The following is a 15,313-nucleotide window of genomic DNA, read 5'->3' as shown; positions in this document are numbered from 1 at the left end:
GCTATCCGTAATATGCAGTATGTTTCTTCCTATTTGACCGAATGTTGTGAAGCTGGGCAAACAGCAGGTCCATTTCCGGAGCCACCCTTTCTGTGCATGCAGACATCTGGTCTGGGTGTTGTGCCGAAGTCCAATGGAAAACTTCGTGTGATACATGACCTGTCGTCTCCCGATGGCAGCAGTGTCAACGATGCTATACCACGCTGGCAGTTCAGCCTGCATTACGACTCCGTGGACACCGCAATTGCCGCCATTACTGTAAAAGCAGAAATTTTCGGTGGTGTTTTATTTTCGGTAACTTCGGTGCCGACAATTTTTACCGAAAATAAAAGGCACCGAAATTTTCGGTACAACCGATACTGTATACATGTAGTACTAGTACACCTACCCGGAGAACGGGTTTTACCGAAAATTTCCCGCTACCGAACCGCCGATTTTGGCGAATACCGAAAATATTACACCACCGAAATTTTCTGCTTTTACAGTATGCGCCTCGGCAAGGGCTCCCTCTTGACAAAGGTAGATATCCGTAATGCATTTCGCCTGTGTCCCGTCGCCCCCTCGGACTGGCATCTTCTCGGGATCCGTTGGAACGGCATGTACAATTACGAGAAGGTCCTTCCATTTGGTCTCCGCTCCTCACCATTCATCTTCAACCAGCTGGCAACGGCTATCAACTGGGTCCTTGTCCATGTCGGCTCCTTGCCCGACGTAATGCACTACCTCGATGACTTCCTCGACATCTGCCCACCAAGCTCCTCCCTGGCGGCCAAGCACAAGGCCATCATCTTGGACTTGTTCCAGTTCTTGAACATACCTGTCGCCACAGAGAAAGTTGAGGGCCCTTCCACTGTCCTCACCTTCCTCGGTTTGGAACTGGACACCGATCGCTTGGAAGTGCGTCTGCCTCAGTCCAAGCTTCTGGCCCTACGTCGTTTAGTCTCTACCACCCTCGACAAGGGTTGCGTTCTCAAACGCGAACTCGCCTCACTCCTGGGCCACCTCTCGTTCGCTTCCAGAGCAATTCCTGCCGCCCGTACATTCTTACGCCGCCTGTATGACCTCGACAAGGCCACATCTGAGATGTCATCTCACCGAATGCTGCACCTCTCAGCCTCCGCCAAGGGCGACCTGAGCTGGTGGCACCAGACTCTGTCAACATGGAACGGAAAGTCATTTTTCCTGCTGGAGAAGTGGATGCCCAGCGCTGACCTCCAGTTGCAAACCGACGCAAGTGGCACCATTGGATTTGGAGCCTTCTTCAATGGTCGCTGGTTCAGAGGTGACTGGTCTCCGCAGCAACTGGAACTAAGCATTACCTACAAGGAGCTCTTCGCCATTGTCGCGGCCTGCGCCACATGGGGGATCGAGTGGCTGCGGCTGCGTGTGGAGTTTCAGTGCGACAACCAAGCTGTCGTGGAGTGCCTGAAGACGGGCACGAGCCGGTCTCCTGCAGTCATAGCACTCATCCGCACCCTGTACTCAATCTGTGTGAAGCACAATTTCCTGATCCGAGCATCGCACCTGCCAGGAAATTCCAGTACCATCGCCGCAGTGATGCCCTGTCCCGGAACAAGATGGATGCCTTCAGGACCTTTGCTCCTACAGCTGCGGAGCGGCCTGACACTATGGTCCAGCCGATCACCGAGTAAGTGCAAAGACATTCACTTAGGATGCAGATAGCGTTCTCTGTCGATCCTACTCCACAATATCAGTCTGTCTTTATGCCTCTAGAACAACGCTCTTGTGCAATACATACTTACCATCTATATTGGTTATCACCCGCTATCTCCTCTGGCCCTAATGGGAATGTCGGCATGGGCACTCCTCCGGAACTGGCCTCTCGCGCACTACTATTAAACTCGCATGGGTCATAAACCGCTCCTGCTCAACGCAGGCCGACCCACCAACTCGCATGGGTCACAAACCGCTCCTGCTCAGCGCAGGCCGACCCACTTGGTCATATACAGCTCCTACCCTCGGTAGGCCGACCACACGATTCGTTAACGCGCACTCAATTGAGGCCAGCTACTCTGCCCGACATTCCCATTCTTCCAAACTCACTCTCTTGTCTTTTGGTGTGTCGCGTCCTGCACGCGTGTGTGTCTACTCTATACTCTAGCATGGGGAGTAGAATGTTAATTCTTATAAATTTCTACTTTTTGTTTTTAGACATAACCTGGGATTCGAACCCGCACTATCGCCCTGCATGCATCCCCCAATACACTTCGCATACACACTAATTCTTCCAAGTTGCTTTACGTTATGATCTTGTATTTGAATGCCCTATTTGAATATGCATTGTGGCCAGCCGTCTTTGATTGTACGGTACGGGACAGGTACGGGACAGGGTAATACGACACCATCTACGTTACCGCCTTGATGACGGCAAAAAAAGAATAGGGATGTTATAAATTTTTCAATTTTCCTATTTTTTTCAGGCATTTAATACTGTAAATATACAAAATTTCGGCGCTGCAAAATTTCGGCACTTCACGATTTTTGACATTTCGGCGGCGATTTATTTTCGGCGTGGGGTAGAGGGTATGGTATAGTGCGACAGATGCTGTGAAAAATTCGTCGGCGTTTTAATTTAGGCGTTTTGGGTCGGTGCCGAATATAGCCGAAATTAAATAGCTGCCGAAATTTTGTATATTTACAGTACCCGGGATTCGAACCCGCACTATCGCCCTACATGCATTCCCCCATACACTTCGCATTCATACTCATTCTTCCAAGTTGCTTCAAGTTATGATCTTGCGTTTGAAAGCCCTATTTGAATAGTGCGGCCAGCTGTATGTGGCCAGCTGTGTTTGATGGTACGGTACGGTACGGGACAGATACGGGATAGCGCCAGGCGTGACACAAACACACAAACACCAAATGAAAGCTGTGTGGACCCTGGCTAGCGCCAGACGCGCCTGAAGTAACGTCTTCTGCATAGCTACGGGAATAATTGGCAAGGAATGGGAGCATAAACTGAGTTAAGCTTTAGGACAGTATTTCATCAGAACCCAGGACACGTTTTGTTCAACACCACAATAATAAATTAATCAACTTCCTCAATGGTGGGGCCCGAGGCGCTGCTGCTGCCTCCAGCTGGCTGACCACCGGGCATACCACCGGGCATACCACCAGGAGCACCACCAGCACCAGCGTACAGCTTGGTCATGATAGGCGTGCAGACCTTCTCGGCCTCCTTCTGCTGATACTCGTACTCATCCTTCTCGGCCGACTGGTTCGCGTCGAGCCACTGGATCACTTCACTACACTTGTCAAGAATGGTCTTCTTGTCAGCCTCATCGATCTTGTCCGCGACTTTTTCGTCCTCAATGGAGCTTTTCATGTTGAAAGCATAGCTCTCAAGACTGTTCTTAGCGCCAATACGATCCCTCTGGGCTTCATCTTCTTGGCGGTACTTCTCAGCGTCGTTGACCATACGCTCGATGTCTTCCTTGGAGAGACGGCCCTTGTCATTGGTGATGGTGATCTTGTTCTCCTTGCCGGTGCTCTTGTCAACAGCACTGACGTTGAGAATACCGTTGGCATCGATGTCGAATGTGACCTCAATCTGGGGTATACCGCGCAGTGTTGGAGGAATATCAACCAGCTCAAACTTGCCCAGCAAGTTGTTGTCACGGGTCATGGCACGCTCACCTTCATACACCTGGATCAGTACACCGGGCTGGTTATCAGAGTACGTGGTGAAAGTCTGTGTTTGTTTCGTTGGGACGTCGGTGTTCCGCTTGATAAGCGAGGCCATCACACCGCCGGCAGTCTCGATACCCAGCGAGAGAGGTGCAACATCGAGCAGAAGTAGGTCCTGAACGGCCTCACTTTTGTCACCAGACAGAATAGCTGCCAGCACAGCCGCACCATAGGCAACAGCTTCATCAGGATTCATGCTCTTGTTCAGCTCCTTGCCGTTGAAGAAGTCTTGGAGGAGTTTCTGGACCTTTGGAATACGCGTTGAGCCACCAACCAAGACCAAGTCATGGACTTCACCTTTGCCAAGCTTTGCATCGCGCATGGCCTTCTCAACAGGATCAAGGGTGCCACGGAAGAGATCAGCACACAGCTGCAAGTAACATACGGACACAAGCACACGAAAGTAATTAGTTTAATAGATATTCAAGTTTTTGTGCATGTACAATAACGGTTACTGGCGTAACACTAAAACAGACACCAAGACCTGGGTACAATCTAACACAAGCAAAAAACAGATCCAACCAGACATCTCACCTCCTCAAATCGAGCACGAGTGATGGACGTGTAGAAGTCGACACCCTCGAACAGGGAGTATATTTCAATGCTTGCTTGCGTGCTCGAGGAGAGCGTGCGCTTCGCTCGCTCGCAGGCAGTGCGTAGGCGACGGACAGCGCGCTTGTTGTTGCCCAGGTCCTTCTTGTGCTTTCGCTTGAACTCTGCGAGGAAATGGTTGACAAGTCTGCACAAGCAAAAAAATTGAAAATATTACATGAGTCAAGCTCCGTATGAAGACATCCAAGAAGATTGCCTGGTGAGTCCAGCAGGGACGAAACGTACGTCGCAATCGAGCTATGTCGTTGCTGTGTCATCTTCTATGTGCCATGCGCTACTTGATGTACCAGCCTGCTATGCCAGATACCGCCAACCATGCATCGACCAGGCGCCAGGCGCGAACTGATGGTGGTGGTGGTGAGAAGGAGAGCTCTGTGCCAGAACGTTGCAGCCTAGAGAGCGTGTGTGGGCAGGCGTGTGTTTACCGCCATATTCAAGTGCCAGGTGTGTCTTTACCACCATATTTATCAACTATAAGTACAGCTGCAGTGGTGTCTTCAACTTCATATTACATGACGGATTATCAATCATCATCATCATCATCATCATGGAAAGCCACTTTTACGGTCAAAGAATGGAACCAATTGAATGAAACAACTCAAGAAGTGAGAACACAAATAAATACGAACTCAAAAGAGTTGAATGCAACGCAAAGAAGAAAAAGAACCAAAATACAAACTAAAAAACTAAAAAAATACAAGGAGGAAAAGTGCGAAAAGCAGGAAACGGAAACGTCATCATCATCATCATCATCATGGAAAGCCACTTTTACGGGCAAAGAATGGAACCAATTGAATAAAGCAACCCAAAACTGATAAAAAAACCAAAACTCTAAAAATAAAATTAATAGAAGAAGGAAAAATGCGACAAGCAGGAAAAGGAAACTCAATGGAAAAACGCAATAGCAATATGATGTCAAAACTGTCTGTCTGGGACGGTTCCCTGGCACTCACACAGAATGCATTTTACACAGCTGAACTAGATGGCGGCCAAAACCATGCCTAGCATAGCTCCCTCTACACCCCCTTAGGCAGGTTACCGCCCACCTAAGGAGGGAGAAGGAGATGCTGCATCTGAGGTGCCCTACCACAATGGAATACGATATTCTGTGGCGATCCGCGAGATCCGCAGCAAGCGATTTTAGAAAACATGTCGCCTCCACTCCACACATACCGTTGGTTGCGAATACCAGGGGCGTAAAACTGCCTCAATCGATAACATTGATCCTCTCACAGTAGCTCCGCTTTTTGGCCTGCTCGTTGGACTTAAATTGGCTGAGGACTTTTGAACGTGACAGCACAGTTGCCTTGGTGTGAGTAACCCGCATATCAAAAAGGCATCCTGCTGCCGCGTCCAGAACCCCCGAGCCCTGATGTCCACGCGGGATTAAAGCCCCCACACGGACATGTAAGGGCATGATCTAAGGAAAGCTGGCTTCAACACACGCATGACGGTGGAAGGCTCTCCAGACCCAGGTTGTAACGAATGCATAGTGCACCTCTGAAGTCCGATTTCTTCAGTATTGTAACTAATACATTACTTTGTTAGCTTTTGATGGTGTGGCTGTTACCCAGGATGACAAACCCTTCTCGCCCGCTAATGTAACCAGACGTCGCTGCTCCACTGGTAGAACCGGCTGAAGACTAAGGGTCGCAGCTTGCTTGGCGTTTCTTTGCTGGATACGAGCACGTCTCGATGCGGCACGGACCTCGCCAACAGCCTGGATAACATCCATGTCCTGAGAAGCCGGAGTATCGGCACTGGTTGATGGGCCAGCTGCTCCAACCTGCACTTCTGTTGCAGGGATGTGGTCCGGGTCCCCTCAGAACCCCAGTGCCATCCGATGGGAACACTGCAGGACACAGGTGGTGGAGCCGGCCCGGCAGCATTATCTGTTCTGCTATTTCCTGGAATTACCTCGCAATGATCATGCCATATATCTCTGAAGCACCCTATAAAAGAAGCTCTAATTCTCTCCTTTACTTCAGTTTTAGTCTAGTCTAGTCTAGTCTGGTCTAGTCTAGTCTAGCAGTCGAGACTCGGTCTCAGCTCTCTGTCTTCGTTTACTTTGAGCTCGGATTTGATACTACTCACAACGTAAAACTAACAGTCTTTGTCTGTTGATCGTGTGGGGTTGAACTTGGACCAAGCCAGCTATATTGGTTGGCCCCTGGGTTGTGTTGGGCTTGTCGTGAGGCCACACGTCTATATTCAGTCGTCGCTCGTAGTGATTTCGGGGGTCCGGTCACTGAGAGCCAGGGATGCGACAGAAGCATTGTGGCACTTTGATCCCAGCTAGATCTGGTAGTTCTGCAAACCACCTCTGCCACTTGGTCTCTAGCTCTGATGGGAGACGGTCATCCCAGGAACAGCCGAGAATGCATGCCGCCTGGAACAGCAGTCGAGCCCTTATCGTAAATGGCGAAGTATGACCTCGTGGGTCATAGATGCTGGCCATCTTGGATAGGATGCTTCGTTTCGTCAGCCGCTGGTCGTCCGGTGTGTTGTAGCGATAGCTGAACGTGTCAGATGCTGCGTCCCACACGACACCAAGCATCTTGACGACTGCAGCTGATGCGGCGTCGCTGCAATCATCGATGCTCACCAGTGCGTCGGCTGCTCGGTCGGCCTCCGGGATAGAACGGAGCACGTCACGGCTGTTGCTGCGCCATTTCCGCAGGTGAAACGAGCCCATGTGGAACAGGTACTGCACCCCCTGCCATACTGAGATGCTTGCTGGTACTGATGGTTGTGAGTTCAGGAAATCGTCAACGTAGAACGATTCCTCGACTGCTGCTCGGGCTGCTGAGTCGTACTGTTCCCTACGCTGTGCGGCTACCTCCCTCAGAGCTCGGCAGGCGATGAACGGTGATGCCTTCAGTCCGAACACGAGCCGAGTAAACTCGTAAACGGATAGTTGCTCGTCCGACGAATTGCGCCACAAGAAGCATACGTACCACCGATCTTGTTGTTGTAGCTGGACCTGCAGGAACATCTCTTCAATGTCTCCTACAATCGCGACCGGTTCACGGCAGAACCGGAGTAGGGCGTGAATCAGGTCATGTTGAATATTCGGACCAGTGTACATCTCATCGTTGAGAGACACGCCCTGCTGACGAGCCGCTGCATCGAAGACAACCCTCACTTTCGTGGTCGCCTTGTCGTGGCGCACGGCAGGGAAGTGCAGTAGGAGCCATTGGTCACTGTCTCTGGCGGGCTGTATTTGTGCACTTCCAAGGCTTTCATTCTGCCTGATACTACTCTCTACTGTATTTGAATCATTGTTTAGGCAACTGTGTAGCTGTAGCTGTCTTATTATTTTGGTAGATCTGCTGTTTTCAGTCACTTGGGACACTTTGTCTAGCCTATTTGTCTTTCGTTCGTGCCATCTATCAGTTTTGTGGGGTGCCTAGGCCTGTATTGGTGTGAAGTTCTCGAGTATAAAGATCCTAATTCTTGACTGGAGTCACGTCTTGAATTGTATTTGCTCGGCGAGCCCTCGTTCACGCAGTTGTCCTTATCGTAATAGTCAATATCTGCTTGCTGGGCGGACTAGCGGCTAGAATAGGGATGACCGAATGGTCCAAGTGTGTACACGACTATTGTTTCCATCATCGTGAAATGAGCGTTGTGGAACTGCAGTCGTCGGCCTTTGGCACTGAGGACTTGAGGAGAGTTGATTGTTACTTCTGCTCAGCAATGAAGCGATCATCAGCTCTCTATGTTCTAATTATTGAGAGGGCATACCGGCATCGCAATCAAGTAAAGATTAGGCAAACCTCGCCAACCTCCAGCAAGAGTCGAAGATCATATTTTCTCCAACTGCAAAGATGATCTTTGTGAGTTTGTGACTTGCACTTGCGTGCATACATGAGCAAGTCACGGACCACGGCACGTGCGCGGTTACCATGCCATCTCGAACCGATGCCATCTTTCTCAGTTGCCGCTTCTTGACAGCCGTGTGGTTGATACCTTTCAATAGCATCATTTATACCATCCAGTCAGTTTTCATACTTCCTCCGCGTCATTAAAATTGTTGCATCCCAGAGCGATTTTTCGAATTTATTTTGTCCACTCGAAGGGCAAAGAAATCAGCTATAAATTGAGGCAGAGCACTGTTGACAGACCAAGTTTTAGAGATCCTACTCTGGTTCTGCCCGTACTAGTAGTAGTAGAATCCTAAAGGACGTTTTGGCTCTTCGTTGAGCTCATTTAGTTATTACACACAGACACTCAGTGTCTTTCCACTCGGAAATAATTCTCCTCATACTTCAGTAAGAATCATTATCATTAGTATCAGAGATACTCAAACTCGTGACTGTCCTCCAAGTAGTTATGATGAGGAAGCGTCTACATCACGACGGCTGGGGTAGATATTCCCACCAGCCGTACGCGACGCAGAAAATGCTAGTGTCAGGATAAGGACATCGTGGAGGCGAATAGAGACATACCGTAGAAGTCTCCGGTAAACGAAAGCAATACGACAGGAAAAGAAGAAGACTGTATAACCATAAACGGGACAAGTCATGGCAGTAAGTATAGAACTAGAAAACGAATGGGAACAGGGTTGACTTGACATAGAACGTACATGTAACAATAAATCGTAATGTTGTCCGACGGTAACACACAGTAGCCATAAATACAAGAGATGCATGCAGCCGTCAAATCAAGAGTCAATGTACAGAGTGAAGACGCATGCAATATCTAACACTCCCTCCGTTGAGGTACATAAGGCTGAACGAATGCATGTATTGTAGCTCAACAACGAATACTTATGATATTGCAATCAAAGGTGTAGGATCTTCTTGAGACAACGCTTGACGCATCTCACCATTCTCTCAAAGAACCCGCCCCACCAGGGGGGCTTCTCAAGTAGATGGGGCTTCTCCAGCAGATGGGGTCCCGCGTTGAGGCAGACGTTGATCGACGGGCCCTTGCCTGAGCAGAATGACGCATCGTACACAACACGCACTCTTGTCGTGGTCCTATCTTCTCCACCAACGGCTTGATGTGGCGCATAGTGTATATCTCTCACATCACCAAATTCCGGGTTCTTGACTTCCTCGATATTGCTGATTCGGAAGTTGTCGGGTAGCGTTGCATGGCGGACTTGATTCTCCGTTATTGGATGTATCCCAAGAGACTCCAGCTCCCAGGATTGTTGAGGCTGCTGATCAAGGACCTGCGCTGTCGTCGTTAAGCTGTGCACCTCAGTAGCGAGGCATGTACCTGTCGTACTAGTTGTTGGGCCTGATGCAGGACCGGACAAGACCCAGCCAAGACGCGTACGGATGGCTGTCGGACCAGAGGCCGTCGTGATCACCTTGCCCATCATAAATTGCCAGTACTGGTCGGCTCCAATCAATAGATCGATTGTGGCTGTGCCGTCGCAGTCGTCTGCCAGTGTGAGGCCTTGTAGCGCACCGCAGCACTGGACTGCTTGTGCAGGGTGCTGGTTCTGGACTGGTGCACAAATTGATTCAATCACAATACACTCCAGCTGCAGGGGGTCTCCCTCCGTACTCTGTACGGTCAGATTCACCACGTCTCTTAAACCGCTGTCCCCAACAGAGCAATCACCGAAGGCATTGACATTCAAGCCTTCCTGCCTGTCTGTCTTTAGGTCCAGCCGCCTTTGCACATCACGTGTCACGAATGAGCGCTGGCTCCCTCCGTCGAACAACAACCTCACAGGGATCCCGTTGTCTCGGACTGGTAAGCCTGGTGCAACTATAGCTTTAGCGGTCTGCAGCAAAACCATATTGTTGTCTTTGCTAGATGACGTCAGAGCACTGACAGACGACAGGGTAACGCTGCTGGCGGATGGATTGGTAGGTTCCTTCTTGCTTGGAGCTGATGCTGCCCTAGACTGGTTGCTAGCGGCCGGCTTCTTTTCATAGCGCGACGTGGGTGGTGTTACAGGTGATGGCCTGTCAGATGTTGAGTCACACAGGGTAGTGTGGTGTCGACGTTGGCACTTGGCGCATTTCAACTTCGACTGACAGTGACGGATTATGTGGTTCGGTTTCAGACACAGAAAGCACCTTCCGTTGCTCTTAACTATGTCCTTCCGCTTCTCTGTGTTTGTAACGACAGAGCACCTGGCCGTCTCATGACTCTGTCCACAGAACACGCAACTGGCACTTGCCGGGGACGTAAAGGCTGCTAATGCAGCTGCTGTTGGCTGTTCTCTGTAGGTCTGTTTGTTGCGTGTACTGGTCCCCTCAGGCTGTGTGGTGATGCCTATGAGTGTCTCCTGTGCTGTTGTTCTGTAGTCCGCTTCTCTTAATGCCCAGGCCAGCAGAGTGCATACCGTCTCCGCTTCACCTCTCTCTGTCATCTGGCGGTAGTACTGCGTCAAGAGAGACTGTGGCAGTTTCTTCAGGAGCTGCTGATAGAATGCATCAGCCTGAAGTTCCTGGCTGCGTCCGGCGTCTTCTAGGTGAATGACAGCTACTTGGAGAAGATCAGCGAACTTCTCCAGATCCTGGGCAGCTCGTTCCATTCGTATCACTGGTAGCCGCGCCAGCGCCTCTGTATGCACTGCTGTCTGTCTTCTATCGCCACCAAACTTCTGTTCTAGACGCCTGATTGCTGCGGTGTACGCTGCTGCTGAGTATCCATAAGATTCTATCGCTTTCAATGCTGAGCCCATCAAACACTGACGTAGTTGCAATAATTTCAGCTCTGGCGATAAATCTTGCTGCTCTACGCAAACCGAGAATGCTGCTTTCCATGTTCTGTATGCTGTTTTATCGCCACTAAACGTAGGTATCTTCACTTTCTTCAGGTGTCGGTACACGTCTGTTGGTGCTGCTGTTGACGATGTTGAGCTGGCTGTCATTCCAGACCAACTGGTCTGCACGGGTTGCTGCTGCTGGTATTGTTGCTGTTGACGCTGCTGCTGCTGTTGCTGTTGCTGTAGTTGTTGCCGCTGCTGCTGCTGTTGTTGTTGCTGTAGTTGTTGCCGCTGCTGCTGCTGTTGTTGTAGCCCAGACAACGGCTGTGGCCTGGGCCTCGGTAGCGGCGTGGAAAACCGCTGCGGCGGTAGCATGCGTGATAACGGCTGCGGCATAGACGACGGCTGCAACGTAGACAAAGGCTGCGATGACTTCGGCACATAGACCGACTGGGACGCGTACAACGGCGGCAACGAGTGCTGCGACACAGGCAACGGCAAAGACTGATCTGCCGACAATGGCGGCAACGACTGCTGCGACATGGGCAGCGACTGCTGCGATACAGGCATTGACTGCTGCAACACGGGCAGCGACTGCTGCAACACGGGCAGCGACTGCTGCGCTACAGGCAGCGACTGCTGCAATACGGGCAGCGACTGCTGCGACACCGGCAACGGCAAAGACTGATCTGACGACAATGGCGGCAACGACTGCTGCGACACGGGCAGCCACTGCTGCGATACAGGCAGCGACTGCTGCAACACGCGCAGCGCCTGCTGCGATACAGGCAGCGACTGCTGCAACACGGGCAGCGACTGCTGCGACACGGGCAACGGCAAAGACTGATCTGCATACAACGGCGGCAACGACTGCTGCGACACGGGCAGCGACTGCTGCGATACAGGCAGCGACTGCTGCAACACGGGCAGCGTCTGCTGCGACACGGGCAACGGCAAAGACTGATCTGCATACAACGGCGGCAACGACTGCTGCGACACAGGCAACGGCAAAGACTGAGACGCAGACAACGGCGGCAACGACTGCAGCGACACGGGCAGCGACTGCTGCGACACAGGCAGCGACAAGTACTGATACGCAGACAACGGTTGTGACATACATGAAGGCAAGGGCTGCGACAAAGACTGCGACACATACAAAGGCTGTGTGTGTGTGTACTGCATGCGTGTGCGCTGTGATTGCATCCTAGACACAGGTTGCGATGCAGTCTCTGGGGTCTGTTTGCCAGGTTGCCACAATGTGTCCATGGAGTTGTTGGTGTGGGCCAATGGTGCTGTCCCAGTGTTGAACTGCTGTGCATTCTCAATCATATACTCAGTGCTTTCTGGAACAATCACTGGCGTAGCAATGTCTGGCACGAAAGCGTTCGCCCACGTTGTATCACTATTTGCAGTTGCACTTTCTACGTCGTTTGGATACTCTTGCCGATCCTTCGTATCTGCCTTTTGATGATGACCATAGCCTTGTAAAGCCGTCTGATCACCAGCGGGTTCGCATAACGGCGCACTCTCGCCCGTTTCGGGAACCTGTGCGTCTGCCTGTGCACGACTCGTGCTGTCTGTTTGCTGCATATGGCCGCTCAGGACAAGGCCTGCAGCTCCTGGTGCGTGATCCGTGTCCTTATCTAGACTCGCTAAGTATGCTTTCACCTTATCGGCATTCCGGGTGTACTGTACACCACTTATAGAGCTCGCACGTGAACTGTTGTAGTTTGAACAAATTCCGTACATGTACTCGCTAACCATAGCCACTGTGTTTGCATACATTTCTTGTGTTGCTACATACTCCTCGAACAACTCTGGATCCTCCCGCAATGTACTAAGCAAGCAATGTACTTTTAGGTCCAGCTCCACGAGTGACAGTTTGACAGCACTTACAGGTGATCCATTTTCGATTTCGTTCAGAACCGCGATTCTGGCTTTGGCGAAGGCGACACTCTGGTCAGCCTTTCTCGACCTCGCATCCATTGAATCCGGCTCGAAGGACCAATTTTAGAGATCCTACTCTGGTTCTGCCCGTACTAGTAGTAGTAGAATCCTAAAGGACGTTTTGGCTCTTCGTTGAGCTCATTTAGTTATTACACACAGACACTCAGTGTCTTTCCACTCGGAAATAATTCTCCTCATACTTCAGTAAGAATCATTATCATTAGTATCAGAGATACTCAAACTCGTGACTGTCCTCCAAGTAGTTATGATGAGGAAGCGTCTACATCACGACGGCTGGGGTAGATATTCCCACCAGCCGTACGCGACGCAGAAAATGCTAGTGTCAGGATAAGGACATCGTGGAGGCGAATAGAGACATACCGTAGAAGTCTCCGGTAAACGAAAGCAATACGACAGGAAAAGAAGAAGACTGTATAACCATAAACGGGACAAGTCATGGCAGTAAGTATAGAACTAGAAAACGAATGGGAACAGGGTTGACTTGACATAGAACGTACATGTAACAATAAATCGTAATGTTGTCCGACGGTAACACACAGTAGCCATAAATACAAGAGATGCATGCAGCCGTCAAATCAAGAGTCAATGTACAGAGTGAAGACGCATGCAATATCTAACACCAAGCTTTAGTTTGTGGCCTTCCGCTTCGTTGCACTTGCAGCTAAGGTTGACGTTTTGATCAGAGTTTAAGGCAGACCCTTCAGCATTCAACAATACGCTGAACAAGACGCGCGTTCAAATTCAGGTCAAGAAACTTCGTTTTCAAGCGATCCATGCCTCCAGGTGGCAGGCGATGAAGGCAAGCTAGCATTTTTCAAGTACACTGTAACGACCTTCCAGCGGGATAGGGTGAGCAGTTCCGCACCTTCTTTCCTTGGCAAGCGCTTCACTGATTTTGTTGGTGTTTTCAGACCTGCTACCTTCGCAGCAACATGCGCCACAAGTAGCGCTTTTTAGGAATTTGAGAACACTTTGTTCTTGCCATTGTCAACTTCAGCATTTCGTATTCAGGAGAGATACCAGGATTCTTATACCCGAGCTTGCAGTCTTGATAAATGCCCCCCCCCCCCCCGAACGATGTGGGACGGCACCTACTCCAGAAATACGATATGTACTCTGGGGCGGAATAGTGCGGAGCGCGATGAATTTGCTTGGTGCGGAAGAGAGCTCCGACGAAGTCCGAGACCACAATGGCTTCGGTAACAAGTAGACATTGCGCAGGAAGGGTCGCACCAATGTTCCAACACAGAAAACAGCGATTCCGACAGTCTGACTAAGACGAGCCAAGTCACAAACATTGCGATGTGTGAAGCGACAACTTTAATGACACACAGGAAGTAAACACAAAACATGCGAAAAGGTTTAGCAAGTTGAAGATATTCAAGTACAACAATGTCACCCACACAGCTAATGCCATTATGTTGAAATCAGTACTGTATACGATAATATATTATGCAAACCGGACAGGTACAGTACGCCTGGGTATGATCTGTTGTTGTCAAAGGTAGAAATTACGTAGCCAAATAGCTGCTAGGTATACTATAGTGGTACCGAGATGTTGCTACACTGTATTGTGATGTTTACGGCATGGAATGTACGTACCTGTTGTCAAAATCTTCACCGCCCAAGTGAGTGTCACCAGCCGTGGATTCGACCTCGAAGATGCCATCCTCAATCGTGAGTACAGACACACCGAAGGTTCCGCCGCCAAGATCGAAAACCAGAACGTTGCGCTTACCGCCCTGCTTCTTGTCGAGACCGTACGCAATGGCTGCCGCAGTTGGCTCGTTGATGATACGCAGAACATTGAGGCCGCAGATGGTGCCGGCATCTTTCGTAGCCTGTCGCTGGGAGTCATTGAAAATGGTGGGTACGGTGATCACAGCATTGCTGATACCTTTTCCGAGGTAGGCTTCGGCAGTCTCCTTCATCTTGGTCAGCACCATGGAGGAGATCTAAACAAAACCAAGAAGAAGAGTGAAAACAGTACATACTCAATTCTCTTGCAGAAAAAGGTGCTAATCAATGGGCAAGCTATGCTATAATAGACCATTGAACAAATACAGCAAGTCACCGGCTAAGTTCTTCTGCCTTCCTTCAAATACGCTCGCTATTTTATGTTGTCACTGTCACTGGCCCAGATGGCTACAGGCAGGGTATGCTGTGAAACATATCCCTTAGCTCACCCGCTGACACAAACTGTGACAACGACTGCAGTAACTGTTGTCGACTCGATCGAGCGGACGAAGCCACTAAACGGCGGACAAGCGTCCGGTCCGGGTACAAGGGATTTAAAAATGGCCGCCTCAGCCGGAAAACGTGAGAAAAAAGGCGTGGGGTCCTGGG

General features: G+C 50.3%; 2 protein-coding genes across 2 annotated transcripts in view; one reads left to right on the top strand and one right to left on the bottom strand.

Annotated features, from left to right (window-relative positions):
- The first annotated feature begins 597 nt into the window (after positions 1-597).
- Positions 598-1,683, top strand: LOC135816530 (uncharacterized). Its single transcript, XM_065329726.1, has one exon. It carries the CDS (start codon positions 598-600, stop codon positions 1,681-1,683), a length of 1,086 nt encoding a protein of 361 aa, XP_065185798.1.
- A 1,060-nt stretch (positions 1,684-2,743) lies between these two features.
- LOC135817191 (heat shock cognate 71 kDa protein-like) overlaps positions 2,744-15,313 on the bottom strand; it is a 30,012-nt gene continuing 17,442 nt past the window's right edge. Inside the window, exons 3-5 of the mRNA XM_065330321.1 lie at positions 14,570-14,922; positions 4,243-4,447; positions 2,744-4,078 (exon numbers count right to left, since the gene is read on the bottom strand). Coding sequence (XP_065186393.1) covers positions 3,050-4,078; positions 4,243-4,447; positions 14,570-14,922 — 1,587 coding nt within the window. The 3' untranslated portion in view covers positions 2,744-3,049. The remainder of the gene's footprint in view (positions 4,079-4,242; positions 4,448-14,569; positions 14,923-15,313) is intronic.

Source organism: Sycon ciliatum, chromosome 5 (assembly GCF_964019385.1).
Source record: "Sycon ciliatum chromosome 5, ocSycCili1.1, whole genome shotgun sequence".
NCBI classification, from domain to species: domain Eukaryota; kingdom Metazoa; phylum Porifera; class Calcarea; order Leucosolenida; family Sycettidae; genus Sycon; species Sycon ciliatum.
This window is presented reverse-complemented; position numbering and strand designations above follow the sequence as displayed.